At 43.7% G+C, this 27,975-nt stretch overlaps 2 protein-coding genes across 2 annotated transcripts in view; both read left to right on the forward strand.

The window, feature by feature from the left end:
- LOC109463496 (ras-specific guanine nucleotide-releasing factor 1-like) overlaps nucleotides 1–8,466 on the forward strand; it is a 26,143-nt gene extending 17,677 nt beyond the window's left edge. Inside the window, exons 4-10 of the mRNA XM_019760331.1 lie at nucleotides 1,118–1,257; nucleotides 4,195–4,277; nucleotides 5,053–5,119; nucleotides 5,968–6,155; nucleotides 6,834–7,039; nucleotides 7,629–7,760; nucleotides 8,462–8,466. Of these exons, the coding sequence (XP_019615890.1) occupies nucleotides 1,118–1,257; nucleotides 4,195–4,277; nucleotides 5,053–5,119; nucleotides 5,968–6,155; nucleotides 6,834–7,039; nucleotides 7,629–7,760; nucleotides 8,462–8,466 (821 nt within the window). The remainder of the gene's footprint in view (nucleotides 1–1,117; nucleotides 1,258–4,194; nucleotides 4,278–5,052; nucleotides 5,120–5,967; nucleotides 6,156–6,833; nucleotides 7,040–7,628; nucleotides 7,761–8,461) is intronic.
- A 3,725-nt stretch (nucleotides 8,467–12,191) lies between these two features.
- Nucleotides 12,192–27,959, forward strand: LOC109463497 (ras-specific guanine nucleotide-releasing factor 1-like). Its single transcript, XM_019760332.1, has 13 exons — nucleotides 12,192–12,200; nucleotides 12,250–12,433; nucleotides 18,655–18,785; nucleotides 19,216–19,328; nucleotides 19,736–19,802; nucleotides 20,278–20,375; nucleotides 21,041–21,125; nucleotides 21,427–21,524; nucleotides 22,386–22,485; nucleotides 23,206–23,285; nucleotides 23,685–23,802; nucleotides 24,178–24,246; nucleotides 25,276–27,959. Exons 1-13 carry the CDS (start codon nucleotides 12,192–12,194, stop codon nucleotides 25,390–25,392), a joined length of 1,269 nt encoding a protein of 422 aa, XP_019615891.1. The 3' UTR covers nucleotides 25,393–27,959.
- Nucleotides 27,960–27,975: the final 16 nt, after the last annotated feature.

The raw sequence follows: 27,975 nt of genomic DNA on the forward strand, positions 1-27,975 counted from the left end.
TCTCTCTCTCTCTCTCTCTTCTCTNTTCTTTTTCTTTCTTTCTCTCTCTCTCTCTCTCTCTCAACATAGTACCCGTTGTAGGATTTTGATAGGCTCATACCAGCTAGTAACCTTCTTTTCTGCCATACATTGTTACATGTTACATTGTTTCTGCCATACATTGTATCTGTTCCAATCGTTGTGCAATAACCGTAGTATATGCGCAGGTTCTAGTCACTTCCTAGGTGGGCGTGTAAAAACAACATTTCACCACTGTCCTTGTTTGACCCTCCCCGGGGAACATGATCTCGCGTTGTCACGGCAGCAGGTTCCTGAGTGGGAGGCACGTGCGGAGGTGGGAGCATGCCGCCTCCACATTCAGCCGCAGGGCCTGCTCTTACTCATACAAGTGGCGTTCACCTTGCAATTTTTTAAGCAATATTTGTGATATTTTTCCACTTTCAACGCCAATAAATCAGTACTTTCCAACATTGCAGGTCTCTGAAATTTTCAGGGGTTATTAACCTTAGTAAGTGCTATTGACAGCAGTGAAATAGATTGTCAATGATGTTTATTTCTCAAGATATATGCCTACAAAAATGCTTCCCAGGAATATTTCACTTTGGCCTCCCTAACCTTGGGCCTCATTTACTGGCAGATGTCGAAGCCTCAGGGTCGACCTTGGGGCCAAAAAGCTGTTGCCGAAGCCTTAAGGTTAACATTGAGCCCGATTGGTCGCTGCCGAAGCCTTAGGGATGACATTGAGCCTTATTCATTGGCAGATTGCCCTCTGTTAGGCTAAGATGGCGGCTGTAACAATTGTCTCATCTAGTCTGGGGGAGACCACCTGTACGTCACCGCACGCTTATCAAGAAGAACAAAGTAAACATGGACTCAAAGACTCCTTTATGCAACTGTCGGTTTTTGAGGTTATCCTCGGTCCCTTAGTCTTACTGGAGAAATAGTAGAAAGACATACAGACTGAATAGTGTGAATGTTAATATTATGCGCTGGCTTTGAAATTGCTACCTGTCTAGGCTGACTTCAACTTTATTGGGATTGCAGGTAAGACATTACAATGTGGGCACTAGGCAGTCTTCTTATTCTGACTGTTGATGCACAACCTGTTATTTTCCAGACTCCACCATCACGACCAGCGAGAATGAGTCCCTGGCCTTCAAACTGACGGTGGAGAGTAAGCAGGGTCCTCCGGCCGTGTACGTACTGATGGCAGCAACCACACAGGAGAAGGCAGCCTGGTGCAGCGATATCAGCCAGGTGGGCTTGTTTGTTTGTTTGTGGAGAGTAAACAGGGTCCTCCGGCCGTGTACGTACTGATGGCCGCAACCACACAGGAGAAGGCAGCCTGGTGCAGCGATATCAGCCAGGTGGGCTTGTTTGTTTGTTTGTGGAGAGCAAACAGGGTCCTCCTGCCGTGTACGTACTGATGGCAGCAACCACACAGGAGAAGGCAGCCTGGTGCAGCGATATCAGCCAGGTGGGCTTGTTTGTTTGTTTGTGGAGAGCAAACAGGGTCCTCCTGCCGTGTACGTACTGATGGCCGCAACCACACAAGAGAAGGCAGCCTGGTGCAGCGATATCAGCCAGGTGGGCTTGTTTGTTTGTTTGTTTGTTGATTTGTTTGTGGAGAGTAAACAGGGTCCTCCGGCCGTGTACGTACTGATGGCCGCAACCACACAGGAGAAGGCGGCCTGGTGCAGCGATATCAGCCAGGTGGGTTTGTTTGTTTGTTTGTTTGTTTGTTTGTTTGTTTGTTTGTGGAAAGTAAACAGGGTCCTCTGGCCGTGTACGTAGTAATGGCAGCAACCACACGGCCTGGTGCAGAGATATCAGCCAGGTGGGTTACGCATTGTGTTCCGATGATCATAGGTGACCCCAAATAGAACACGCAGTCTGTTCCAATGACCATAGGCGACCCCAAATAGAACACGCATTCTGTTCCAATGATCATAGGCGACCCCAAATGGAACACGCATTCTGTTCCAATGACCATAGGCGACCCCAAATAGAACACGCATTCTGTTCCAATGACCATAGGCGACCCCAAATAGAACACGCATTCTGTTCCAATGACCAAAGGAAGACCCATGCAAATAGAACACGCGTTCTGTTCTAATGACCCAAGTAGAACACAGATATTCAGAGTATTTTTGTTTGAAGGTCTTGAAATTTTGGATCTTGTATTTACTTTGTGCCAAATTATATAACTATATATAAGTAGATTGCATGTTTTTACTGATGGATGTCAAATCCTTCTGCTAATCTGCCTCACAATTATTTAGAAAAGTTCGCACCAGTGCTTTTTTGTGGTTCCACATGTGACGGGTTCACATCTTGTCAATGTGTTTAATCCTGTATAGAATCTATTTATGATGAGAATCTAATCACTTGCGAGACATGGCGAGGGCCGACCGCACACGCGCCAACTGTATATCCGGTGTCGTCCGCTAAAACGGTTCCTCGCTCGTTCAAACGCGGCGACAACCTCTTTCATGCAACTCCACTCGTGCAGCGCGACTGTTGGAGTGGGTGGCATCAACCTACTCTCCAAGCAGAGGTTGATGGTGGAAGATCGTTTGCTTTTTATATATGGCCCCTTTTTTCCTCGCTACCACCACCATTACCTTGGGTGGGGAAATGGTTACAGACTGGCCAATTTGATAGTCTTACCCCCACCAAAAGATCTCCTTGGAGATTAGTATGAACCATATTGACAACATTTGAGCTGTGTTCTAGCCTGGTAACCGGCCGGCTTGGGGCTGTTTTATACCAGTCTCAATTGTAGCCAGAGCCGTGGATATCTAGTTCTATGCCTGAATGGGTTAGGGTTAGGATCAGGCACGGTTCTGGATAGTCTCTATTGTATCCAGAACCGTGCATATCTAGTTCTGTGCCTGAATGGGTTAGGGTTAGGATCAGGCACCGTTCAAAGCGGCGACAGCCTCTTTCAACTCCACTCACGCAGCGCGACTGTTGGAGTGGGTGGCATCAACCATATTGGCAACACTCACGCCGAGTTCTAGCCTGGTAACCGGGCTGCTTAGGGGTGTTTCACAAGTCTCTATTGTATCCAGAACCCTGCTTGTCTACTTCTCTGCCTGAATGGGTTAGGTTAAGGATCAGGATAGCCTCCGCGTATCCAAGAGTAGACTTCCCCCAGGCGTGGCTCCGGGTAAAGCATAGTGCACTTCGTTATACAAAAGCCCCAGTCGTACTGAGGATCGGCCTTTTTCTGGTAGCGTATCCTTCCAGCCAGCCTTTCTAGTTTTTTTGGGGGGAGCGATGTCAAAATAAACTACAACATATAGGAAATAGATTCGCGGTACAAAGATCCCCGCGAATCTAAACAGATCGCGGAAATTTGTAAACTTACAGTAACCCTAGCCAACACGATAAAAAATCCCTGGGCAGGCAACAACACTTTCAGCACCGTGGAGATAGTGAGATGCCCCGGTGGTCTGGTTACGAGGCTAGCTGTGCCACGCGCGCAAAGTCTGCAGCACAAAAAACGTTTTCTTAAACGTAATTTCGGCGCCGCAGGACGCATTTCTTCTAATGATCACCTGTTAAAGGAATGAGTGATGCCGTTGGCATCCCACCCGGTGTGGCTGTTACTTAATGCAGGCATTGTATAACGCCTGAGTGTCACTCAACTCTACAGTCACATTGTACCGACAATATCCACTATGGCGGTAATGCAGACAATATCGTATCCAGAGCCGTGCTTATAGAATTCTACGCCTGAATGGGTTAGAGTTAGCATCAGGCACTGTTTTGGATAGCCTCTATTGTATCCAGAACCGTACCTAACTAGTTCTATGCCTGAATGGGTTTGGGTTAGGATCAGGCACGGTTCTAAATGAACTCCGGATCCACGTATCAAATACAGTAGATTTGCCCCAGGCACAATTATGTGTCATTGAACCCAACAGTGTATTGACAACATTATCCACTACTACGGTAATGTAGATATTGTATAACGTATGTGTGTCATTGAACCCCTCAGTGTTGCGACAACATCCATTACTACTGTCTCCGCGTGTCAAAGAACGTAGATTTGCCCAGATTTGCCCCATATATAGACATTGTATAACGCTTGTGTGTCATTGAACCCAACAGTGCATCGACAACATCCACTATCACAGTAATGTAGACATTGTATAACGCTTTTTTGTGTGTCATTGGCCTCTGCAGTGCATCGACAACATCCACTACCACGGTCTGTTGAACAGCGCTACAGAAGACGTGTCGTCAGTCCTCATGCCGCAAAACATCAGGTGAGAACCTTTGTTTGTTTGTTTTATTGTTTTAATTTTTATTGTTCATTTACAAAATAACAAATAAACCAACAATAACACAAATGATAACACATATACCACGGATCCAAATACAAAGGTACAACAGAATAAACAAACAAAAGAAATAAACAAAAAAACAGCCAACTAAAGCTATAGTAGATCCATTTGTTTGTTTGTTTGTTTGTTTGTTTGTCTTATTTCCATCTCCATCGTGCAACTCTACCATATGGTATTTGGTGTATCTCTGCAGTGTGGTATCTTGTGCATCTCTACTTTATGGAATTCGGTGCATCTGTACAATATTGTATTTAGTGCTACTCTATTCTGTGGTATTTGGTACATCTCTACTTTATGGAATTTTGGACATCTCTACTCTATGGAATTCGGTGCATCTATACAGTATTGTATTTGGTACATCTCTACTCTATGGTATTTGATGCATCTCTACAGTATGGTATTTGGTATGCTAGTCCGTGGCCTAGAGTATATATATATATATACATCTGCGCTGGCCACGTCTTATGATTTTGTTTGTGCCTGTGGTATATATTTTAAGGTGGGAGTCGTGCTATACGGACCCAATGTGCTTGTTCATATAATTATATATTCTTTATTTCAGGTAGAATTAATGGATGGAAAAGCTTGTTGTGTTATCCTTGCTTGCTTCTTTTTGCCGTTTTGCCTTCGTGCATTTATCAAGTTCGATAATGTAGTCTGAAGTGTTAAATGTATGTATTTAATGTTTTTCCAACAGAACCGACGCCCGCCTGTTTAATGATGACGTGGACATCCGCTTCAGTAGAACGCTCAACTCCTGTAAGGTCAGTACGATACAGCTCTCTTTACTGAAGACTTTGCTATCACTAAAATACATTGTTTACATTGTATATTGCTTACGATACATGTCCTACAGTGTTTGGTAGGGTACTATTCACCTTCATCTTTTGCACAATAATGGACTACATTGATATGGGTAAACGACACTATAATTTCACTAAATTGTCGAGTCCTGACGTGAATGCAAACCTATGTATAGTCATAAAACCTATAGTAGAGTCATCTGAGTGCCATCAGATTATGTTGCTCAATGTCTGATGGGACCGCTATATATATTGCCTCCGTCGGGCAATATTGACCATGGTCAAATCTTAAATTTCATCGGCCATGCAACATTAACTATATGTCTGAACAGTCTGATACTGAGAATGACAGGCTGAACCTCAGAATGTTTTTAATGAAATTGCAAAGGCAATCCCTGGCAGTGTCGTTGATATCAGTTGCCTTCTTACATAATTAGACATAGCATAGCCATACATGTCATACAAGCGAGTAAATAGTCATACAAAAGAGTAATACAAAGAAAAAGACGAATTTGTGGGGTCATGTGGCGTAGCGGCAGAGTACTCGACTCGGAACCTAGAGGTCCCGGGTTCGAGACCTGACATGCCACCGATCTTGTGCCCTTGGGAAAGGCACTTTACACGACTTCCCTCACTTAGCTCAGGTGAAAATGAGTATTGTCCTGTTCCGTATTTGTCCTCTGCGTTGGTGACGGTATAAATAAGTTGATATAACTTGAGTGTGCCGTCACCATGTCCAGTCATGAAATGTAAGAATAAAAAAAGAAAAAGACATTTGTGAGCTGATTCGGTTGTGGTTCTGTCCTCAGGTGCCCCAGATAAGATACGCCACGGTGGAGAGGCTTCTGGAGCGACTGACCGATCTGCGCTTCCTCAGCATAGACTTCCTCAACACCTTCCTGTACACGTACCGGGTCTTCACGTCTGGCAGCGTGGTGCTGGAGGCTCTCATACGGGTCTACCGAGCGCCGGAGACATGTCTCTGTCAGCACAACAGGTAAGGTCTAGCCCTATCCCTATCCCTATCCCTATCCCTATCCCTATCCCTATCCCTAGCCCTAGCCCTAGCCCTAGCCCTAGCCCTAGCCCTAGCCCTAGCCCTAGCCCTAGCCCTAGTTCTTGTTCTTCTTCAAACAAATAAGGGCAATGACCTGGAACGGATGTCTGTCACTGTGTTAACTGGTGCTGTAGCATGCATCATGTGGTGTTGGGTACATTATGTAGCAAGTTGCAGGACAGAGTTGGAGGGGCTGGTCACCATATGTATAAATGTGTTTGTATTACAGTACGCTTGAGCAGTCCGGGGGCCATCTGCAGGCCGACATGGGCTCCCCTCCCATTCCTGAGGTCCTCACGGCGACCAAGAGAGTGCGCTCCCACTCCACCACCACTCTGTACATTATGTAGCAAGTTGCAGTACAGAGTTGTAGTGGCTGGTTACCATAATATATACTTATATAATACCCTTACAACAAAGATTATTATATATTCCAGTACCTTGGAGCAGTCCGGGGGCCATCTCCAGGCCGACATGGGCTCCCCTCCCATCCCTGAGGTCCTCACTACCAAAAAGAGAGTTCGCTCCCACTCTGGTGTTGGATTATGTAACAAATGGCAGGACAGAGTTGGAGGGGAAGGTTACCATATACAGTATATAAACGTTTTTGTATTCCAGTACCCTGGAGCAGTCCGGAGGCCATCTGCAGGCCGACATGGGCTCCCCTCCCATCCCTGAGGTCCACACGGCCACCAAGAGAGTTCGCTCCCACTCCACCACCACTCTGCCCACCATCCTGTCGGAGGACAGGGGAGACAACGGCCGCTCCTTCGAGTCAAACGAGCACATCAGACGGCATCCGCTCAGAAGAAGCTTCAGAAGAAGTAAGTAGCATCAATTACCGTAATTTAGCACCTTAGTTCTCGCCGTGCCATTTCATTTAAGGCACTTTGGGTCGTCCGCCTCCACCTGGTGCGATGATCCTATGCTAACACTTAGTACCAGAAACTTCCGAATGTTTTTCCGTGGTTGCCTTACACGTCAATCTTGGTCTTCTCCATGAGGCTTCCAGCATTTTGCGTCCGCGGTTCCTTCTTTGATGAACAGTCTTTGATGTTCCTTCTTTATATCAAGGGTTTTCACGGCGTGTTAGAAACTATACCGTGATAGGCAGGAATGTTGTGCCCAATCATAACGTATTGATGGGGTGGAGACTGTAAAAGGGCTACCAGCATATGCAATTATAAATACATTTTCTGCAATGTTTTTCTTTTTTTCTTTTTCTTTTTATCTTTAAATGCGAAGGAGAACGACGGGAGACAACAAGAAACTAGAGGTGGTTAAAAACGATACTATAGACAGAAATATTACTTATTGATAGGGTAGAGATTGTGAAAGGAATGTCAGCTCTGATCTTACTTCAGCACATGCGATTGTCAATACCATTTCTGTCTTTTATTATGTATCGACTAGATAAATGCGAAGGAGACCAGCAGATTACAGAAGACAACAGGAAAGAAGAGTCTACCCAGGAGCGACTTGGGACGCCGATCCACCACCGGCCCTCCTCCCCGGCCCTGCCCGTTCCCTGCCGCCGCCGATCAGGTAAGTTCTGTTTATCTCCATCTCCAAAACCATTACCCTGGAGTCCAGTCTTGTCAGCTTTAGTCCGCTCCCCAAGATCCGCTACCCAGCCAACAAGACTGGGCGCCGTTACCATTCAAACGATTTCAGCAGAAGTATTCCCAGTGAGTGCTCCCAGGGCTAGGACAAAGCGGTCCTTTCTCCACAGGGCCATAGCCCTATACAACAAAGAACTGTCACATCACTAGATTTATATTTCCTAAACCTATCTGTATATAGTTTTTTGCTTGGTACAAATTTTTTATGTATTATAGTGTATATGAGGGATTGTATATAGTATACTGCTTGTCCTGCCTATTGTAACTTTTTTTTGTTTTTGTTAACTCTTTCAATTCAGGGATTTTCATCCCTGCTGCAAGGTTTGCTTTTTGGTGTTGAAATAAAGAAATATAGGATTCGCCGAAAATACATGCAAACGCTGTGATTGGCTATTGGAACTGGGTCCTTTCGAGGCGATGTCTATGGTCATCAGCGTGCATGGGGTAACGGACTCTGGGGTAGCGGACTGAAGCTAACAAGGCTGCACTCCAGGCTACAAAACTCCCAAACAAAGTTATCCTCCTGCTGGCCTCTTCTTGCTTTAAAATGCATGGAAGCACTTTGGATAGAAATCACTAACGTGTTGCATTTTATGCCGTCTTGCTTCTGATGCCGTTATGTAGCATAAGACACGTTATGTTTGAAGATGCTGTTTGTATTTGACAACAGCGATTACTAGAATGTAAAACCCAGTCTTTTTTTGTTGGATGCCTTGTTAAAAATAGCTTATACGGTACTGGGTATAGATAGTGCAATTTTGGATTGCTTCCTATGTATACTAGTAGCTATTTTTGTTGGTTGAGACCACGCATGTTGGATGCCTTGTTCAAAAATAGCTTTAACGCCACTGGGTAGATATTGCCATGGTTTGCTTTGTATATATAGTTATTTTTGTTGGCATGAAGACGAGTGTATGTGACTTTGCGGTTTGCATGGATCATTTGCAGCCAGCTCGACGGGGAATGTGGACGAACCCGGGCGGGGCCGCTCCCCCTCCCCCGCCCCACGCCCCCCCTCTCCGGTCCCGCCGAACTCACCTCGCCTGGTGCATGCAGGTACCGAGCTCGTCCTGCAGATAGAACCCTGGTGTCCAGACTATATCGTGGTTGGGGCGGGTTTTCCTCGGGGCTGTAGTAGGAACTCTTTCCCGCCCGCCTCAGCTAGGTTTCCCGGTGGGCATTTCACGATGGGAGATTGATTAGCCCTACCGCCATGGCCGCGGTTGGAGAGGGGGACACATCTTAAATCCCCTAGTATACCATCTGTTATTAGCGTAACACTCCTACGTACCGGGTCGGCCTGTTTCACTGGGCGGGGGAAGCTATTAGAGCCCCCGAAGAAACAGCCTGCCTGAACACCCCAATACCCCCAATCACGTAAGACTGGGCACCAGGCTAGCAAAAGTCTGGTGTTCAGTCTATATCGTGGTTGGGGCAGGTTATCTTCCAGGGTGTGGTAGACTAGTTCCCCGCCGCAGCAGATCCCTCTCGGTGTCAAAAAGACAGTATCAAATTGGCCAGGCAGCATCCATTAGCCAGAGAAGGTCGCCAGCCACCGACGGGTGGGGGTAGCGACAAAAAAAAAACGGCCATATGTAGAAAGCTAACAAACATTCCCCCACTATCTCTGCTTGGAGAGTACCAAGGCAGCAGCTCAATCTTTGCGGTGGGCTAATCAACTCCCGTCCTGCAAAACTCCTACCGGGAGCCCAGAGCTGAGCCGGGCGGTGGATAAACCTTCCACAGCCCCGAAGAGATCCCGCCCAAACCGCGATGTACCGGACACCGGGCTCGTACGTCCTGCACGGTCGTCATGTCTTGTGCACGTCGTCCTGCTCTTGCGAAACGCAAACACAATGCCGTGCGAACGCTTTGAGCCCCTGCCACACGTTCATCAGGACCTTCTCACGACTGTACTCCCGACCATTTCCCAACCAAGGTCGGCTTTAGGTTGGGGTAGGAGTAGAAAGTAGACTGAAATCCATCCTATTCTTAGACTAGCTCCAGCTTGGTCCTCTGATCAATCAGAAATCATAGTCGGCTGCCAGAAACGACTTTTAAAGACCAGTAGCCAACATCGCCGACAAACTCTCAACTGCTAGTGTACCATGCTCACGACCAACGCCCAATCATGGTCTGGAGAAGGTTGGGAGGCCGTGTCCAGCAACAGTTGCCTAACTCCCCAGCCATGGTCTGGAGAAGGTTGGGAGGCTATGGTCGGCTGTGTGTGACAGGACTAACTCGCAACCATAGTCGGGAGAAGGTCCGGACGCCAGCTATGCGTGTGACAGGAGCGCTTAACTCCCAACCATGGTCTGGAGAAGGTCGGGACGCCAGTTATGTGTGACAGGACTAACTCCCAACTATGGTGTCTGGAGAAGGTTGGGAGAAGGTTGGGAGATGGTTGTGAGAAGGTCGGGACGCCAGTTATGTGTGGCAGGAGCTCAAAGCAAACCTGTGTTCTCATGACGCTTGTCTCGTGGCTGACTCCGCGCTCTCATCCTTGTCTTGTTCCCACTCCGCATGCGCCTTTGTGACGTTGCTGTGACGTGGTTATGACGTGTTAGGAGTGTCCGCCATGTTGTCCGGTGGCTTGCTGTGCGCTGGAGACGGTGGTCAGTTCCGTTTGTACTGAATATAGAAACAGAGTTTGTTGCAATTGCAAATCCATGCCCGAAGGATAATTGCATGTTACAAATATAAAAGAACTCTGAAACAGAGTATAAAATAACTTTAAAATGTACATAACGAAATGTAACTGTCTTAATAACTATTGCTAAACTATGTCTGAAGGGTTTGACTTCACTTTTGTAAACCACGGAAGACGTAATGTCCCACCTTTTCTAAAATTTTATGGGTTTTGGGAAGTTAAAAGAAGAAAAGTTTTCGTTCTATAGCGGTGTGACTCTATGTGCTGACGAGAAAACGCTCTATGGTGTATTACACAAAGTATTGCTGTATTACTGTGTGGGATGATTTAAGTTTATTGGGATATCCCAGTTAAGTTGTATAAAATTGATCCACCGTTTTCTCAGCAGACTTATTCATTTTGCTTTTTTAAATGTCTGTGAAGTAGAAAGTTAAAAAGAGCACAGTACAAATTTAGATCGGCTGACATGATACAACCCAAAGCTGCCATTTGAAAGCAATGTAGGTAAAAAGGTTGTCTTAAAAGCGAAAACATGGAGGCAAGTCTCCCACGACTCAAACATAAGGTCTATATGGAGCCAAAACTGTTTTCCGTTTTCTTTTTATGTGTGTTAATGATTCAGTCAGGAAAACATCCAAAATCGACATCATCTAACGTATGTTTAGACATTGTCTTGAGCTTCAGCACATCTTTAGTGTTGGTAACATTAACAAAACACGGAAAACAAACTAGTTTCTCTCAACTCGGCCCTTATAAGGTCCGTGGAGATGTACTTGCGTCCTCTTCTAAAAGTGTGATAATGTTTTTTTTTAAATTTTGCAAACATTTCCAAAATCTTCATTATGTTATACGTCGTGATCTTCAACACATCTTTGGTGTTGGTAAACGTGGTAACAAAAAACACATGTACAAGCTATTTCGTACATGCCATGCATACGATATCATAGCATAACACGCTGCAACAATCAACGCATCTTTTGTTCCCTTTTCGACCTCCAAAAAATTGCCTTCACTTTATTTGCATATCAATCAATAGTTTGTGCTTATAAACCTGCATTTCTCCTCTGGTCTCTCAGTCACTGACGAAAGCTAGTGGATGCTAGCTGAAACGTCTGACCGTTTCCAAAATCATATCCAGTTGCTTGAGTAACTGCTTCTTTGGCGAATCATCACAGCAATCATGTAGCATCCATATTAGGCAATACTTAGCAGCCCGACGCTGTCCTACCATCACCTGTACGCGTACGCACGCAAAAGGGTTTGTCTGTCGGCAGATTATGCAAATGTGGTTTTACGCTTACGCAGAGAGCGCTCCCGGCGTGGTGGTGACGTCATCACGCCCGTCCAGGCGACGCAGCACGTCCTCTGCAGTGGTCGCGTTCGCCGCAGCTACAGCCGGCTCTGCCAATCTGAGGGTGTCGGACGGGAACTTCACGTCAGGTAGGAGTATTACCTAACCCTAACCCTAACCCTAACCGTTATCTAGAACCGTGTTATATCCGTAACCACGCGTTCGCCGCAGCTACAGCCGGCTCGGCCAACCTCAGGGTGTCGGACGGGAACTTCACGTCAGGTAGGAGTATTACCTAACCCTAACCCTTATCTAGAACCGTGTTATATCCATAACCACGCGTTCGCCGCAGCTACAGCCGGCTCGGCCAACCTCAGGGTGTCGGACGGGAACTTCACCACGTCAGGTAGGACATGTACAGGGTTCTATAGCCAGAACTGTGCTATACCCATAACCACGCGTTCGCCGCAGCTACAGCAGGCTCGGCCAACCTCAGGGTGTCGGACGGGAACTTCACCACGTCAGGTAGGAACTTGGGGTTGTATATCCAGAACCGTGTGTTATCCAGAACCGTGCTATATCCATAACCGTGTGTTCGCCGCAGCTACAGCCGGCTCGGCCAACCTCAGGGTGTCGGACGGGAACTTCACGTCAGGTAGGAGTATTATCTAACCCTAACCCTAACCGTTATCTAGAACCGTGTTATGTCCATAACCACGCGTTCGCCGCAGCTACAGCAGGCTCGGCCAACCTCAGGGTGTCGGACGGGAACTTCACCACTTCAGGTAGGAACCGGTGGTATATTCAGTACCGTGGTTTATCCAGAACCGTGCTTTACCCACAGTAGGTAGGACCGGGTTAACGTATACCCATCAGCCAACCTGAGGGTACTAGTATCAGACGGAAACTTCATCACCGTCAGGTAGGGCCTGTTGTACCGAGAACCCTGATTTTTCCATAACCATGCTCAGGCCTAGTCCTGTATGATCCACGTGTATCCAGAACTGTGCTTTATCCAGAACCATGCTCAGGCTCGATTCTGAAAAATCCACTTAAATCCAGAACCGTGTCTGGGGCAAATATATACAAATGTACCTTCTTGGATACGCAGAGACTAGCCAGACCCGTGCCTGATCCTTACCCTAACAGGGTTCTGAACAAAATTATACAGGATATATATGCCGAAAATAGAATTGTTCAAACATATTATGATATCCAAGCGCTATGATATAATTGAAAAACTATGTAAATTTATTCATACATGTTTCAAAAAGAGAGAAGAGATCCTGTAGGTAGATCCTGTAGATAGAGAAATAGCACACGAATGTATTCTTATTACCAAGTTATTTAACTTAAGTGCATTTGGCCCGTGTAGGGCGTGAACATGCAATAAAGTTCATTGTCATTGTCATTATAAAAGTGTAAGATAATATCAACAGGTGTTGGTCATGGTAGTTAGTGTCGAGTTCAGAAGATATCTTGCAAATGTCCCAGTTTAAAAAAGAAATAAATGCAAAGATGAAGAAATGCTACTGGCAATATATCGAGTCTGTCGTCCTCGATATACCAGTTGACGCAAATGACACTGCGCAAAATAATCCCCATGTTAAGCAAGGTACCAAAAAGTTCTGGAGTTTTCTTAAATCAATTAAGTCGGAGAGGTCCGGTGTTTCCCATCTTAGGACTAATGGTACTTTGGTGTCAGACAGTAAGCTTAAAGCCAATCTGCTTAACCACCAGTTTCAGTCTGTGTTCACCCACGAGCCTCCAAACGACCCCCTGCCAGACCTAGGGCCTAGCCCTCATGCCTCCATGTCAGGCATCACAATAGAGGTGAGTGGAGTTGACAAGCTGTTGAATAACCTGAACATCCACAAAGCTTTCTGGGCCAGACCAAGTTCACGCCCATGTCCTTAAGGAACTCAGATCAGTATTAAGTCCTATCCTCCAGGTAATTTTCCAAAAAAGCCTAGACACAGGTACAGTACCCGAGGCGTGGAAAGAGGCAAACATAGCCCCTGTGTATAAGAAAGGCGATCGTTCCAAACCTGAAAATTATCGCCCAATCTCACTCACATCCATTTGCTCTAAACTAATGGAACACATCATCGCAAGTACGATGATGTCTCACTTTCAAGCAAATGATATTCTGTATGACCTCCAGCATGGTTTTAGCCATGGCAAGTCTTGTGAAACCCAGCTGCTCTCACTAACAGACGACCTGGCCTTCAACAGAAACAACGGAACCCAGACAGACCTCATTTTTATGGACTTTGCCAAGGCATTTGACAAAGTTCCCCACCGTAGACTGCTACACAAACTGCAGTACTATGGTGTCAGAGGAAACACCCTTGTCTGGATTCAGAACTTCCTGTTGGGTAGGTCGCAAACAGTTGTGCTTGATGGAGAGCGCTCTGACCCCATGCCTGTGACCTCGGGAGTCCCCCAAGGCACAGTGTTGGGGCCCATCCTCTTCTTAGCCTACATCAATGATTTGCCAGAACATGCTGTAAGTGCCAAGGTGAGACTTTTTGCAGATGACTGCATATTACAGATGCCAATATATGACAAATCTGATTGTGCTAAACTGCAGGAAGACATAGATAACATCAGCCTATGGGAGCGCAGGTGGCTTATGGAGTTTAACCCTTCAAAGTGTGAAGTAATGACCATCCCATCATCCAAAACTCCAATTACTCACTCGTATATCCTCCACAACCAGCTCCTAAACAAGGTAAGTTCCACTAGATACCTTGGGGTCACCATATCCTCCAACCTGACCTGGGGCAGCCATGTTGATGCCGTATCATCTAAGGCCAACAAAACACTTGGCATGCTGAGACGCTGCCTGAGGATCGCCAGCACTGCGGCCAAGGAAAGGGCCTACATGGCCCTGGTAAGACCACAGGTGGAATATGCTTGCAGTGTTTGGGATCCACACACCCAGGATCAGGTGGGTCGGATAGAGATGGTGCAGAGACGAGCTGCCCGGTACGTTACCAACAACTATTACCGTACAAGTTCTGTCACCGACATGATTAATAAGCTGGGCTGGCAGTCCTTAGCACACCGAAGGAAGAACGCCAGACTTGCCACATTATACAAGATAACCAACAATGTTATTTCTGTGCCGCACGCATCTAGAGTTGTCCCGGCGACTCGATGCTCCCGCCGCACCAACCACGCTCTCAAGCTGCAGACCATCGCGAGTAGGAACAACTTTTACAGGCTCTCGTTCTTCCCTCGTACCATCAAAGAGTGGAACGAACTTGAGCCTGGTGTGGCGGAGGCGGGGTCCCTCGCCCAGTTCAAATCTGGACTGGCGAGGACCCTGCTGCATTGAGTCGCCCCTACACGTCTTGTATATATGTATATATGTATGTCCTACTAACACACTAAATGCACTGTCTTGTCCTTTACACCTACAGACTCAGTTATTTACGTTCCGTAGTGTCCCCTCCTTTAGTTGCCCTTGTTTCTACTTGTACCGGTCACTTGTTTTGTAAATAACAACATGTGCAGCTGCTAGTAATCCAATGTCAATATTGGGCTCAGCAGTACTTAAGATGATGATGAAATGTCAGACATACATGTATATGGGGTGGGTCTAACGCTCCGAAACTGCTTTAAAGTGATTCCTAGATTGAAAGTATTTCTGTCACCGTGGGAGTAATCATGCAATAGACTCCCGCTGGTCGTGAGATGGTTTTATTGTGCGGTGTAACTAGTGTTGGTTGTGTGCTGCTTCCGTCTCCTACCGAAGAGTCGTCTTTCAGCAACAAATTTAGAACCTCCGTCCTTGCCCTTCTGACAAATGACATGCATTCTGGATCTGTATCACCTCAATGTTAAAGCAGTAATGAATGAATGAATGAATGAATGAATGAATGAATGAATGAATGAATGAATGAATGAATGAATGAATGAATGAATGAATGAATGAATGAATGAATGAATGAATGAATGAATGAATGAATGAATGAATGAATGAATGAATGAACTTTATTGCTCGACAGTCGTATGTGGTACCATGTGTGGCAGTAATACAACAATACTACAAAACTAAACCATCTTAGTACATTTCTTACTACAAACTACTATCTATACAGTATATGAGTCACAGTATGGTCATGTATTGATGATATGGTCTCGCTTATGAAATTAAGTGTACAGAAATTGGCCTACGTAAGCAGATATGGTAGTTGGACATGACAATAATCTATGGAATGTATCGTACTGTGTACCAGATAGGGTGAACCTGTCATAATATTTTTCGTGATTTTGCTCGTTTTATTAGTGCTTGTTCCAAGCAGAGTGATTTCATCACCGGCCGCCATGCCTGGTGTGTGTTAGCGTGTACGCACATGGTGTGCCACATGTAGCTCCTATCTGGGCTAATATGCCCACTCTTGTATCATCGTTATCTCATTTAGCACCAGATTCTAATTTGATACGAAGAGAAACTGTCACATCGATGAGTTTCGTCAGCAATTATATATCAGCTCCATCCTTTCATCTCATTTAACTCACAGCCTTCTCATTGGAGCAAATACGTCCATTGTTATATCATTATGATATGATTTAGCATACGTGGATTATCAGTACACGTAGCTTCTATTATATTTACTATCAACAGGAGTTAGATTATCGATGTGATTCATCAACAATTACCTGCTCTATACAGCCTCGAGCTGTCATTACGTGTATCTACAATAACAGAGCTGTTTGTGATCCGAGCGAAATCAATTGAGTTTGGGCCTCGTGTCCTGCAAATTAGCTCAACTCTAACACGCATCCACTGATCTGTCTTTTTTCTATGTGGTGAGCAGAGCTAAGAGGATCTCACAAGCATGTTGTTTTTATTCATATACATTTACTGAGTATTGGGCAAAAAGCAAAATTTGCTTATATAACACCTTTTACTCAAAAACATACAACGAGTATAAAACACATTGACAAGATACATGCATAATTACAAGGTGGATAAAACCAAGATAAATACAAACAAGACAAGTTGGTGATCTATCAATTACGAGAATCTACCCGTACAGTAAATGAAGTTTTGAACTACGTCAAAAACATTACAGTTTAGCAGGTGTGAAAGTGATGTGGACCCTCAAAGTAGTAAGGACCACAGGGAACTGTCATTATCATTTTTCTATTTGGTGAGCAAAGCCAAGAGGATTCCACAAGCATGTTGTGTTTGTTTCTCAGAGTGCATTAAACATACGTGGATAACAGAGAGAACTTTATTGCACGACAATTGCACATGGTACAATGTATGGCAAACTACATAAATGAAATAACAAACAATAAAATAAATGTGTTAAATAAGACCTAATGTCGAATAAATCCTAACATATCTTAATTATACATAAAATTAAAACGAAGTGAATCGAATCTTTGTACGTTAGGGAACATAGACTTTTTAATACGCATTAGCTACATCATTATCAATATGGATACTACAGAATCAGAGTATTTATAAAGTGTTGACACTTCAGATGCACACAAATACAATTATATGAACTTAAAAGGCAATGTTTTCATGCAAGATGCAGATTCATAATGACAATAACTATTCATGGCTTTGGAATAGAAGTATGAACTCCAATTGACAAGTCAAATCATTGTCTATCTTTTTACAGTCCGATTTAGATGAAGATGCAGATTAACTCAGATATTCATAAATTCAAGCGTACGATGACAGCATATAGAGTATTAGAAAGGAAATTTGCAAGCCTCTCTATGCAAAATTTCAGACCACTCGACTAAAAAAGGAACGCATGACGCATTTGTAAATACGTTGCTACAAAAAGAAATCAAATCAATCAAATCTTTCTTCTTTTACGTCAGAGAAAAACAATATTTGATTTTTTCCTTTAGGAGATGTAAATATGATTATCCAAGAAAGAAAGCCTACGTCAAGAAACTCCTTTATGTAAATTTTCTCTCCGCTGTTTTTGTATGATCATACAGAAAGGCGCGTGTCTGTGTCACAGCTGTTGGTGTTTACAGTATAGATACAGGGTAAGATTGGGGTCAGCGTAAATGCAAAAGATGAATTTAAATTTTCAATATCCCTAGATAAGCATTGAATAAGAAAAATGATCTGTTCCCGTATCTAAATATGTACAAAGAAGCCTTTCGGTTTAATAGCACAGCTGAATCGAGAGGGTTTCCAGAGCCAATGACCCTTTTCCCACTAAAATAGAATTGTCCGGATCGAGCCGAATAGATTTGCTTTGATCCGGCTTGGAACCGGATCGAAGCGAAGTCGGATTGAAGCGGATATATTCGGCTAGATCCAGAAAACTTTATCCTAGTGGGAAGAGAGCCATTCTGTATGTTACAACAGCTTCGGTTCAGACGTGTAGCTACAGGTAACGATAATCAAGTTTTCTTTGCCTGTGTCCAGGCTATGGCAGCTGTAGTTATGTAGCTACATCACGTACAGGGTATGTAAAACTAAAAGGTAGCATGGTAGTAGTCTCGGCACTGCTGTGTGTGTGGCATGATAGTGTAAAAGGTAAGGTTCCGAGTTTCCTCTGCTGTCTGTGTCCAGACTATTGAGGCAGCTGTAGGTAAGTAGCTGCAGGATATGGTTGTGTGTAATCTTCTCTGCGTTTGTCCAGGCTACGGCAGTTGTAGGTGTGTGTGATTATGTGAAAAATAACCATGTCTTCTCTCTTTCCAGGTTACGGCAGCTGTATTTTGTGAAAGATAACTGTGTCTCCTCTGTTCTTAGGTTACGGCAGTTGTAGGTGTGTGTGATTGTGTGAACGATGACTGTTTTTCCTCTGTTTCCAGGTTACGGCAGTTGTAGGTGTGTATGGTTATATGAGAGGTAACTCGATTTTTCTCTGCTGTCCCCAGGTTACGGCAGTTGCATCACGTCGTCTCCAGATCTGAAGCAACAGAGGAAGAACAAAGAGGAGATCATCAGCACGGCCGCCACTGCGCGTGTGCTGAACGTTTTGCGGCACTGGACAACAAAGCACAAGCAGGTAATGTATTTACGCCCCTGAGTGCCCCCCCCCACCAAACGTTCGTGCGTCGTGCTATAACATTGATATAACAAGTTTTCAATTATACTGTAAATCGTACTAAACAGTTGAAAAATGAGCAAATATATACCGTAGGTTGTAAAAAAAAGAGGAAAGCTACATGTATATCAATGTTGTAGAATGCCAAAATCAAATGAAAAAGACGAAAATGTAAAGAAATGAATTTGAAGGTTAGATTTTTCGACAAACCATACAACAATGTGCCATTTGTTCAATATTCAAAACCGCGTAGATTTTATAATGAAAGCAACTTTTTTTTGGCCAATCTTTTTTTATTCGTACGCTCGCATCAGTTTTTGGGTTCCCAGAGGATGTCATCCATATAATCAAATCGACATGGCCTAAAACATAATTCTGGACTTTTCTCCAGGACTTTGAGATGGACAGCGTGCTGAAGGCGAAGGTTGTGGAGCTGCTGGAGGAGATGATGGGGGATGTGGGGCTACTGGCGAGCGAACACAAAGCAGCCTCCAACATTCTGAGGTAATTTCCGAAAAGATTTCATCAGTTTAGTAAAGCATATGATATAGTAAAAGACACCTAAAAGTAGTTACTCAAGTAACTGGATATGATTTTGAAAACGTCAGACGTTTCAGCTAGTATCCACTAGCTTTAAAAAAATCCCTATATACTATTCTTGGTTAATAGTTTTTTTACACCCATGTACGGAGGATCAATTTTGGGTGTGTTTGTATTTTTGCTTGTGTGTCTATGGGTATTTCAGTACAGTAGAATCACAGATATATAGTGATGAAAAAAAATTGTTACCGTATGCTGACAGAAAGGGTGTTGCTACGGCTACTTGTGTTGACCATGTCATGCATATTTTCTGAGTTAAGAAGATTATAAAACTTTGTGATAAAGATGGTTTCGTATCTTTTGTATCGCAGAACGCTGGCCTATGAGGACGGTGACAAAAACAAGGCGCGACTGCAGGAGATTCTGAATCCAGGAAAAGTAAGGAATAACTTTATTACAGTTTTTAACTATACATTCCTGAACTATTCCGGAATGACATTACATAGTATTACATTTTAATAGACCTTGCCTTAAATGTTAGGAATCATAACCGTGCGACAACTTACAATTCTACGAAGCAACTGGATACATTTCCTTAATAATGGTGATTATTTTATGATTAATTGTGTATTACGTTATGTTCTACATTCATCGACGTAACAGCCGATTTTGACTCCGCTTCCACAGAGCGGACAGCGTTACGTTTGATATCTCTAACTATAACTGAAGTCGATAAATTGGATTCATTATTATGATTTTACTGATTGATTTTGTGCTCTTCCTGGATGTCTAACCTTAATCCAAATAACAACTAGCCTGGAGTCCAGCCTTGGTCAGCTCCCCAAGATCCGCTACCAAAGCTAACAAGGCTGGACCGCAGGCTACATAACTTATTTTGACCGTCTGATTCCAGAGAGCGGACAGCGCGACGTTTGAGACGCTGTCGGCGTTACAGCTGGCGGAACAGCTGACCCTGACGGACCACACCATCTTCTGCAGCATTCCGTACGAGTGAGTGCCGGCAATGCATCTCTGTGCCCTCCACTCACACATACAAGCAGACACAGTGCAGCAATGTTAATATTAGCCTCTCGTCTTTTCTGTTGCCCCTTCTTTCTTCTACCCTGTACTGTTCCTTGTATGATGATTTACCATCTTCTGCAGTGCTCATCTCTTATGAGTGAGTGCCGGCAATGAATCTGCCGTACTTTCTCTGTTTCACCCTCTCTGCGCCATCCCCATCTCTCTCGCTCACACAAAGCATGTTTCGTCTCATCTATCCCTTAGCCAAATTGTTCGACCAAGTTTTCTCCACACTTCTCGGTTTTGTGTTCCTCTTAACATTTCACTTAGTGTCATGCCGGACCCATTTTTTCCCGATGACTTCCCCTCTTTCTTCCTCCGTGGACTGTGCCTTGCATGATGGTTTCGGCTGGTCTGCCATTTCTGTCCGTCTTGATTTTTAACACACCTTATTTCAACACACCTTTCTTCAATCCGTGCTGTTCGCACCTATCTGTCCCCTTTTCTCTTACCGAAGAGGTAAATCTTGATTTTTAACCTCCTTGCTCTTCCGCATACACAAACATAATATAGCAGTTGCAACGTCTGCCATTGTTAACGTCTTGACGTTATTTAAAGACACCTTCCTCCAATCCGTGCTGTTTTCTACCCAGGGAGTTCCTGAACAAGGCGTGGATGAAGCCAGACAAGGCGACCCGGGCGCCGCACATCATGCTCACCAGCAAGAGATTCAATGAGGTATCAAAAACTTGTCTAGTATTCATGCCTGAAATTAACTTCAGTAAGTAATTCACCATGGCTGTAGCAGTCTCTAACATGACATTATGACATTAGAAGGATTGGAGGCTTTCTAGTAGCGCCTGTAGTAGTAGTATTAATGATTGTATGATTTTTTTAGGGAACAGAACAAAATCGGCCTTAAGGCATTGCAGGAAAAACTTAGTATTTAGTGTCATAGTATATAGTACAATTACACACCAAAATAGAACGATGTGCCTATGAGCTGACACATTCCTATGATTGATGACTCTACCCACAGGTGAGTAAACTGGTGGCGTCAGAAGTTGTCAGCCAGCCGACTATCCCCGGCCGAGCGAGCGCCATCGAGAAGTGGACTGCAGTGGCCGACATCTGCAGGTTCGTAATTACTGTTTCCGTCTTAAACTTGTTAAAGTTTTCCTTCCAACTGAGTCAAAATAGGTAAGGAAAGTAGAAATCAATATTGTCAGTAATAAGGAAGTGGGGTAACTGACTGGAAACATATATCTGTCTTTAAAGGATCAGTTCTACTCTTCAAAACTTACATTCAATTTTTTGGCCCAAAAGAAATAATGGATATGAGTTGAGCCTCTTTGCTGGAACCCCTTTCTTGGAAAAGGAAAACTTTCCCCCATCCAGTCAAGTAAGGAAAGTAATAATGAATAGTTAATTTAGAAAAGACGTCGAGTGACTGAAAACATACATATTCTCAAAACGTCATCGCCATGTCGTAATCATGCATTAGATATTTTTGTAACACATGGATGTATAATGGCTTGTTAGAAGTTAGAACAACGTCAGCGACTAAATGACTGAAGGTGTACTGTCTACCCATACTGATACTGAATGATGCTGGTGTTATTTCCAGGTGTACCTCTGTATAGTATAACTATACCGATACTGCTGCTGTTATTCCCAGGTGTATGCATAACTACAACTCGGTTCTGTGTTATTTCCAGGTGTATGCATAACTACAACTCTGTTCTGTGTTATTTCCAGGTGTATGCATAACTACAACTCTGTTCTGTGTTATTTCCAGGTGTGTGCATAACTACAACTCTGTTCTGTGTTATTTCCAGGTGTATGCATAACTACAACTCTGTTCTGTGTTATTTCCAGGTGTATGCATAACTACAACTCTGTTCTGTGTTATTTCCAGGTGTATGCATAACTACAACTCTGTTCTGTGTTATTTCCAGGTGTATGCATAACTACAACTCTGTTCTGTGTTATTTCCAGGTGTATGCATAACTACAACTCTGTTCTGGAGATCACGTCAGCCTTCCAGAACAGCGCCATCTACAGACTCAAGAAGACGTGGGAAAAGGTCTCAAAACAGGTAGGAATGGAAAAAAAATACTTTGACTTATTTCTTTATTGATTTGACTTATAAAAAAAGAAACTTAACCTTTACCAAATTAGATTTGGGATATTTGAAGCCACACTTAGAGAAACATGTAAACGGTTTTGAACTGCGTCCAGTGAGATGCACTGTGGATATTGATTGATTAATTGGTTTTGATTTATTGAAATTGCAACAGTGCGATACACGCGGAACAGAGACAGCTGTTGCTGGTGTTGTGTCCCACATATAGAAACGAATACAGGACAGACAATACTCATTTTCACTTGAGTCTAGTGGGGAAAGCCGTGTAAAGTGCCTTTCCCAAGGGCACAAGATCGGTGGCATGTCAGGACTCGAACCCGGGACCACTCGAGTCTAGTGGGGAAAGCCGTGTAAAGTGCCTTTCCCAAGGGCACAAGATCGGTGGCATGTCAGGACTCGAACCCGGGACCTCTTGGTTCCGAGTCGCGCACGCTGCCGTTGCGCCACACGACCCCATGCATATTATGTCAAAGTTAAAGGCCATTGATACATAACACGTCTGGACATGTACCAAAACATGGTATGGACAAGAACTGTATACCATTCAGGAATCTTCATCTCTGAACTGCCGGCCAAGCGTATGCGCACGTCAACCCTTTAATCAGCGTATTGTATAATAAGGCATTGCACTTCGTCTTCGTCGTAATAAAGTCTTTTATGTTCAAATTTCAGACCAAGCAGCTTGTGGAGAAACTCAAGAATCTGGTGTCGTCTGATGGTAGATTCAAAAATATGAGGAATGAACTACACAGGTACGTACAACTGTTAAACAGACACGTAAAACTACACAGATACATAAAACTACACAGATACGTAAAACTACACAGATACGTAAAACTACATAGATACGTAAAACTACATAGATACGTAAAACTGTTACACAGCTACGTAATACTGTTACACAGATACGTAAAACTACACATGTATGTATAGAACTACACAGATACATAAAACTGTTATACAGATACATGAAACTACACAGGTACGTACAACTGTTACACAGATACACAGATACGTAAGACTACGGAGATACGTGGTTTGCTGAACATCCCCAGTATCCTGTAGGCCTACATTGCAAAACATTTGTATGACATCTACTGCCATGCACACCAAATTGATCGACAATCTACTCTATGTATATCTTCCCGCAGATGTGACCCTCCATGCGTGCCATACTTAGGAGTGTACCTGACGGACTTGGCTTTCATAGAGGACGGAGCACCAAACTTTACAGAAGACGGTCTTGTCAATTTTTCCAAGATGAGGATGGTAAGGACGGAAACGTTGTCACAAAAAAATTGGGCTTTTTTTGGAGACGATTTCATAGATTCAAACGGCACTGTAAAAATACCATGTCACCATTATATAGTTTTATTTATCATCAGATCATGACCATTTAACACAGAAATAGAAGAGTTTGACAACTCCATAGATGCAAAAGGCATCTGAGAATACCCTGTCACCACTGTATAGTTTTATTCATCATCGCATCAGAAGGATAATTAGAAATAATGAAGTGAGCAGTCCAATCGTATTTGTGTTGGAGTGAAGCTATTTTCACGATAAGTACTCCTACGCTGTAACTGTTACTCACTACTGAAGTGAAATTAAGAAACAGAACATCAATCCTCTTATTATCCACAGATCGCACATGTAATCCGGGAACTGCGGCAGTACCAGCAGACTCCATACAAAATAGAATATGATCCTAAGGTAAGAAAAACGTGTCATCTTTTAGTAGCCACTGTTGCCTTACCAAAATTGACTCCAGGTCTACCCCTTTCCCCCAAAAGAATACTTTTTTGTTTTGTTTTGCATAAGTGTAGCCACCGATACCTCTACAGTCGTGAGCCTGGATTAAACTCTTCGTCTTTGTACATTAAGGAACATTTGCAATTCTGTTAGAAATTGTATTTTTAATGAGCACTTCGAGCTTATATGATATATTGTCATTTGTTTTGACTATCAGGACACCGAATTTGAAACTTAATGAAACTTTTATCCAGACTTAAGTAGAACACAGAGAGTAGAACTGGAACTTGAAGAGTACAACCAAGTATAGTAGGGGCATCCTCACTAGATAGCTTTAAACAACGCTTGCAGTATACTGCCACTGTAGAATCCGCTTGGATATTACAACCTCTATCCCCCCCCCCCGAGGTGACGAAATATCTGCCATACATTGTGAGCACAGATTTTCTGTACTCTTCTACTTTCCCCCCAGGTAACGAGTTACCTGTTGGACCAGGCGCTGATTCTTAACGACGACGCACTGTACATACATACAGATACACACATTATGAGCACAGATTTTCTATCAGTAACTACTGTTAACTGTCTTGTACTTTTCCCCAGGTGACGAGTTACTCAGTAACTAATGTTAACTCTCTTGTACCCCAGGTGACGAGTTACTCAGTAACTACTGTTAACTCTCTTGTACCCCAGGTGACGAGTTACTCAGTAACTAATGTTAACTCTCTTGTACCCCAGGTGACGAGTTACTCAGTAACTACTGTTAACTCTCTTGTACCCCAGGTGACGAGTTACTCAGTAACTACTGTTAACTCTCTTGTACCCCAGGTGACGAGTTACTCAGTACTTTTCCTCACACATACCTACAGATACATACATTATTAGCACATATTTTCTATCAGTAACTACTGTTAACGCTGTTGTTCTTTTCCCCCCAGGTGACGAGTTACTCAGTAACTACTGTTAACTCTCTTGTACTTTTCCCCCCAGGTGACGAGTTACCTGTTGGACCAGGCGCTGATACTTGACGACGACGCTCTTTACGCCACCTCGCTGCAGATCGAGCCGAGGATGAGTCCCAGCGCCTCCGCCAGCAGCGGCTCCTGATCCCCCCATGCACACCCTCACACCGAGGAGAAAACCCCATACACATCCTCACCGCGAGGTACAAAACATCCAGTCATCACTGATAAAAAAAACTTCCACGATGCACATTTTTACCTGGCTCATATTGGATACTAACTATCTATGACACTGTCTGAAAAGATCTGTAGGCGGATTTCACACCACAGCAGTAGATATAAGAGAAAATACGTAGCAGAGATCAGATGATGACATACCGCGCAGCCTTCGTACAAAATGTGACAGGAAGAAGAAGAAGTATTATAAAACCTGCTGGAAGGAGTAACCAGTCTGGAAGTACACCGTTACCGGTAATAACTGTACCGGGAGGACTCACTTCAGACCACCACGGGTGCCTAAAGTCGCGGAAAGTACGTAGCGTGTGGGACAGAAGCGAATGTTTCACCGTTTTATCCACGAAATATCAACCTGTTTACGGACCAAATGATCAGAACTGTTGCAACAGCTGCAACAAGTCGACCAATATTAGCGCCACCCACACGGACTGTGAGTTGGTTTCGCCCGTTGACCTCGTGACGTCAGAGGTCACCGTCACGGGGCTCTGTCCGCCATCTTTGTTTTTCTGCCACCTGTTTCTTGGTGATCTAACCCTGTGCACGGTTTCACATCAAAATGCCGTCTGCGAGTTGTCTCCTGCGTTCCGATTGGCGTAGGCGGTATCTCCACCTTTATAAACCATGCATGCGGGTGTTTCAGAAAGAAGTATAATGCATATCTTCAACCAAGTTGCCACCAACAACTTAGTATATAGAGCAATTTTCAACTAACAGGAGGAGGATTTTGTTCTAGTTCCTTGCGGACGAAATTCAGCACTGATGCCATCAACAACTTAGACCAATTTGCAAAGAACAGGAGGAGAAGTTTATTCTAGTTCCAGGAGACGAAATTCATCACTGACGGGCCACTGCAACCACACAAGTGCGAATCAGGCGGATGTAAGGTGCCACCTGCAAGATTGTTGCATGTCGCGCGGTTCCAGTTAAGGTTCCAGTTGTTGTTAAAGAAAGTGCATCGATGCCAAATCACACTGCCGCCCAACGGAACTTACTACAGGAGACAGGCACACAGGATCAAACCGACCTGCTGTACCGGACTAGAGGAGGTAACATACATGTATGCAGAGGTATTCAGAACAATCTTCCATCCAGCGATGTGTGTAGGTATACATTTATGTTACATACCAGTCATTTTAATAGGTATTTGGAAAAAAAAATGAGGTGAAATATGTTACCCGTTTGAAACGATCAAAATGCTGACAAAGTTTGTGAAGTAAGTCGTATTCAAACTTTTCATGTTTCTCTTGACCACAACTGTGACGATTTTCTACAAGATATCATGCACGTACAGGTATGTCATCGTGCATTTTGTAATGGCACTGGACTTCTTCTTTAACACACAGTGCAAATTAGTTATACGTTTGTTAAGAAACAACTACATCACAGCATACAACAAGCACACAATTTTCTGACACCTCCTTGTGATGCGGAACAGAAACATCCAGACCACAAATTATTAAAGCAGAAGCGTTGTAACCTTCTGTGAATACCTGCCATGAAACTAAATATCGCAATAACAGAGTTTGAAAGCTGGAACACAGGTACGAAGCAGCACTGGGGATTCAAGAACTGGGAATCTGCATTGAAGAAAAGTAATGTAAAGACCAAAACTATTTTCGTTCATGTAAACAGTTCTGAGCCAATTGTACATATGATCAGTTTTTTCCACCTCTACGTAAGGTTGTCATAATTACTGGCATCCGTGTGAGGAATAGTGAAGCTAACTGGAATAGAGGGACGGAGCGTGTAAAAGTAGGATAGGGTTTAGTTGGACTTTATTTTAGCTTGTTTATTATTACGGTTGTGCCAGCTCGGGACCAAGCAACGCTAAGTGACTGTTTAGAACGTTCTGTACTGTTTGTTTGTTTGTTTGTTGTGCTTACGCTGTGAGGAGTCTCCATACAACGTCAGCCAAAACTTTCTGAATTGCTGAAAGAAGACAGTTTGTTGTAGAATACAGAGAATATAACAAGACGATGTCATATCTTGAAAGTTCATCTGTGTTGGTAGAAGTCATTATGACTTACCAAATTCAAGAATCGTCATCAAAGACTGGGGTTGTACAGTCAATGAATGCCTTGAAAAAGACTGGAATTGTACAGTTTCTTTCAATATCTTGTGTTGGAAATGACAAATTTCAACGTGCGTCACAAAACGATACATTTTATGAATCCTATGAATCATATGAATCCTGTCTTTTATCGCAGAATATGACACTACTATGAGTTTTTAACACCTTTGTAGTTGGCAATTTGTGTCCTTTATATGATGCTATGTTTTGGAAATAACTGTGTACACCTTAGTTTCTTATACATGCAGTGGCTGCTTTCATGTAACAGTAGTTTTATAGAAGTAATTAGTCGTGCTCTGCTTAAAAAAATGTGTCACAGAAACTTGATTAGAACGTTAGTAGGACGAACTGCGCCTGCACGAAACCCGTTATGTATTTTTCACAGCCGTTTTTAATGGAATTGCTCAGTGCAAAGCCAAA

This window comes from Branchiostoma belcheri, unplaced genomic scaffold (genome assembly GCF_001625305.1).
Source record: "Branchiostoma belcheri isolate BF01 breed outbred unplaced genomic scaffold, Haploidv18h27 scaffold127, whole genome shotgun sequence".
In the NCBI taxonomy this organism is placed as follows: domain Eukaryota; kingdom Metazoa; phylum Chordata; class Leptocardii; order Amphioxiformes; family Branchiostomatidae; genus Branchiostoma; species Branchiostoma belcheri.